At 69.0% G+C, this 1,599-nt stretch overlaps 1 protein-coding gene across 2 annotated transcripts in view; it reads right to left on the bottom strand.

Annotated features, from left to right (window-relative positions):
* The window catches only part of FLNA (filamin A), a 21,255-nt gene extending 20,727 nt beyond the window's left edge, over window positions 1–528 (bottom strand). For both annotated transcript variants that reach the window (XM_004390582.2, XM_004390583.2), the window contains exon 1: window positions 41–528. In XM_004390582.2, coding sequence (XP_004390639.1) covers window positions 41–413 — 373 coding nt within the window. In that variant the 5' untranslated portion in view covers window positions 414–528. The remainder of the gene's footprint in view (window positions 1–40) is intronic.
* Between the last annotated feature and the right edge of the window lie 1,071 nt (window positions 529–1,599).

Raw genomic sequence — 1,599 nt, 5'->3', positions numbered from 1 at the left:
GAGGCGTGGGGCGGGCCGGGGGCGCGCGCGAAGCCCTCACCAATGGACACGAGCTTGATGCTCTCGCGGTCCAGGAACTCGAGCGCCACCGACACGTTCTCGAGCTGCATCTGGCGGAAGGTGGGCCGCTGGTTGTGCTTGCGGTGCATCTTCTTCTGGCTGAGCACCTCGAGCAGCGCGATGAGCCGCAGGCCATCGCTCAGGTCCGTCTGCAGGTTGGCGATGCGCTTGCTCACGCACTTGAGGTGCTCGTTGCACCAGCGCGTGAATGTGTTCTGTTGGATCTTCTTCCACGGCGCGTCCTCCGCCAGGTCCTTCTCGGTGGCCGGCATCTCGGAGTCCCGCGTGTCAGCGCCACCGCCCAGAGCCGCGACCGCCGCGCTCTGGCCCGCCCGGGCGTGCGAGCTACTCATTTTGAGGCGCGAGGAGCCGGGGGGCGGTGCTGCAGCCTCGGCGAGGGGACGGCCCTTTAATTAAAGTCGCAGGCACCCAGGCGCACGCAGGCCGAGGCAGAGAGCAGAGGTTGGGCTGCGGAGAGAGCGAGCCCTTTAAATGCGGGTGGAGGGCGGAGCCAGGAGGCGGAGCTCTGGCGGGGCGGGGACGCGGGGCGGGGCTTCCCGGGCCGCGCCCGTCCCGCCCCGCCCGTCGGAATGCCCACCCCCGCGGCCCCCCATCCGGACCGTCTGGTCGGCCGCAGCCGCGGGACCCCCGGGCTCAGGGGAGGGTCGCACGGCCGGACTGGGTGAGGACGCGCCCGGGCCCCGCGGCCTCGCGCCCGCGCTCCGGGAAACATGCCTGGGACCCCAGCGCGAGGAAAGGCTGAACAGCGTCGAGCGCGGGATGGCTGGGCCTCCGCGTCCACTCCATACAAGGGACTTTCCTTTCTGGCCCCTGGGGCTGTGGTGGCGCGCGTTCCCGCAGTCACGTGGGGCCTAGGCGCCTGGGTTCCCCGCCAGGGTCCCTGCCTCCCTGGGTTTCTGCACCCCTCCCCAGCAATGGCGGATTAACCAGTAAGCAAGGTACGCAGGGGCTTAATTGTGTTTACTGACTAATCTAGTGCACAATTTCACAAGATGTGGTGAAAAACAAGTGGAATCGTGCACCACGGATTCGTAAGCCGGAGTAAGCCCGTGTGTACCTTGCTTATGGGGTAATCCGTCCCTGCGCCCCGGCTTCAGGGCCTGGATGCCCAGTAAAAGGCCGAGTTCCCCGAGCAGACACTTCAGCAGCGCCTTCCAAGCCCTCTGCGTGGAGAACGCGAGGGAACGACGGCTGCGCGGGGGCCCAGCCTGCAGGCCGGCCACCTCCCAGGCCCCTGTCCCCTGTCCCCGGCCAGCCTGGCGAGTCTGCAGGCCCCTCGCCTCCGCACCTGTGCCGCCTGCTGCCCACCGCCCCCTCCCTGCCTACCTGGGGAGGAAAGGGGGCCCTAGGCCAGGAGGGCAGCGGCAGGCGCTCCCAGCCAGCCCTCTAAGGGGCCAGGTGTGCCAGTGATCACTGGCATAGGACAAGGCGTGATGCGAGTGGGGCGGGAGGGAGCCAGCCCGCCGCACCACATCACCCACCTGGGGGACCGGGCGGGGAGGAGGGGGAGGCTTGCTC

The sequence above is a fragment of the Trichechus manatus genome, unplaced genomic scaffold, assembly GCF_000243295.1.
Source record: "Trichechus manatus latirostris isolate Lorelei unplaced genomic scaffold, TriManLat1.0 scaffold00309, whole genome shotgun sequence".
Taxonomy (NCBI): Eukaryota; Metazoa; Chordata; class Mammalia; order Sirenia; family Trichechidae; genus Trichechus; species Trichechus manatus.
Note: the sequence above shows the minus strand (reverse complement) of the source record. Positions and strands in the feature narration are given on the sequence as shown.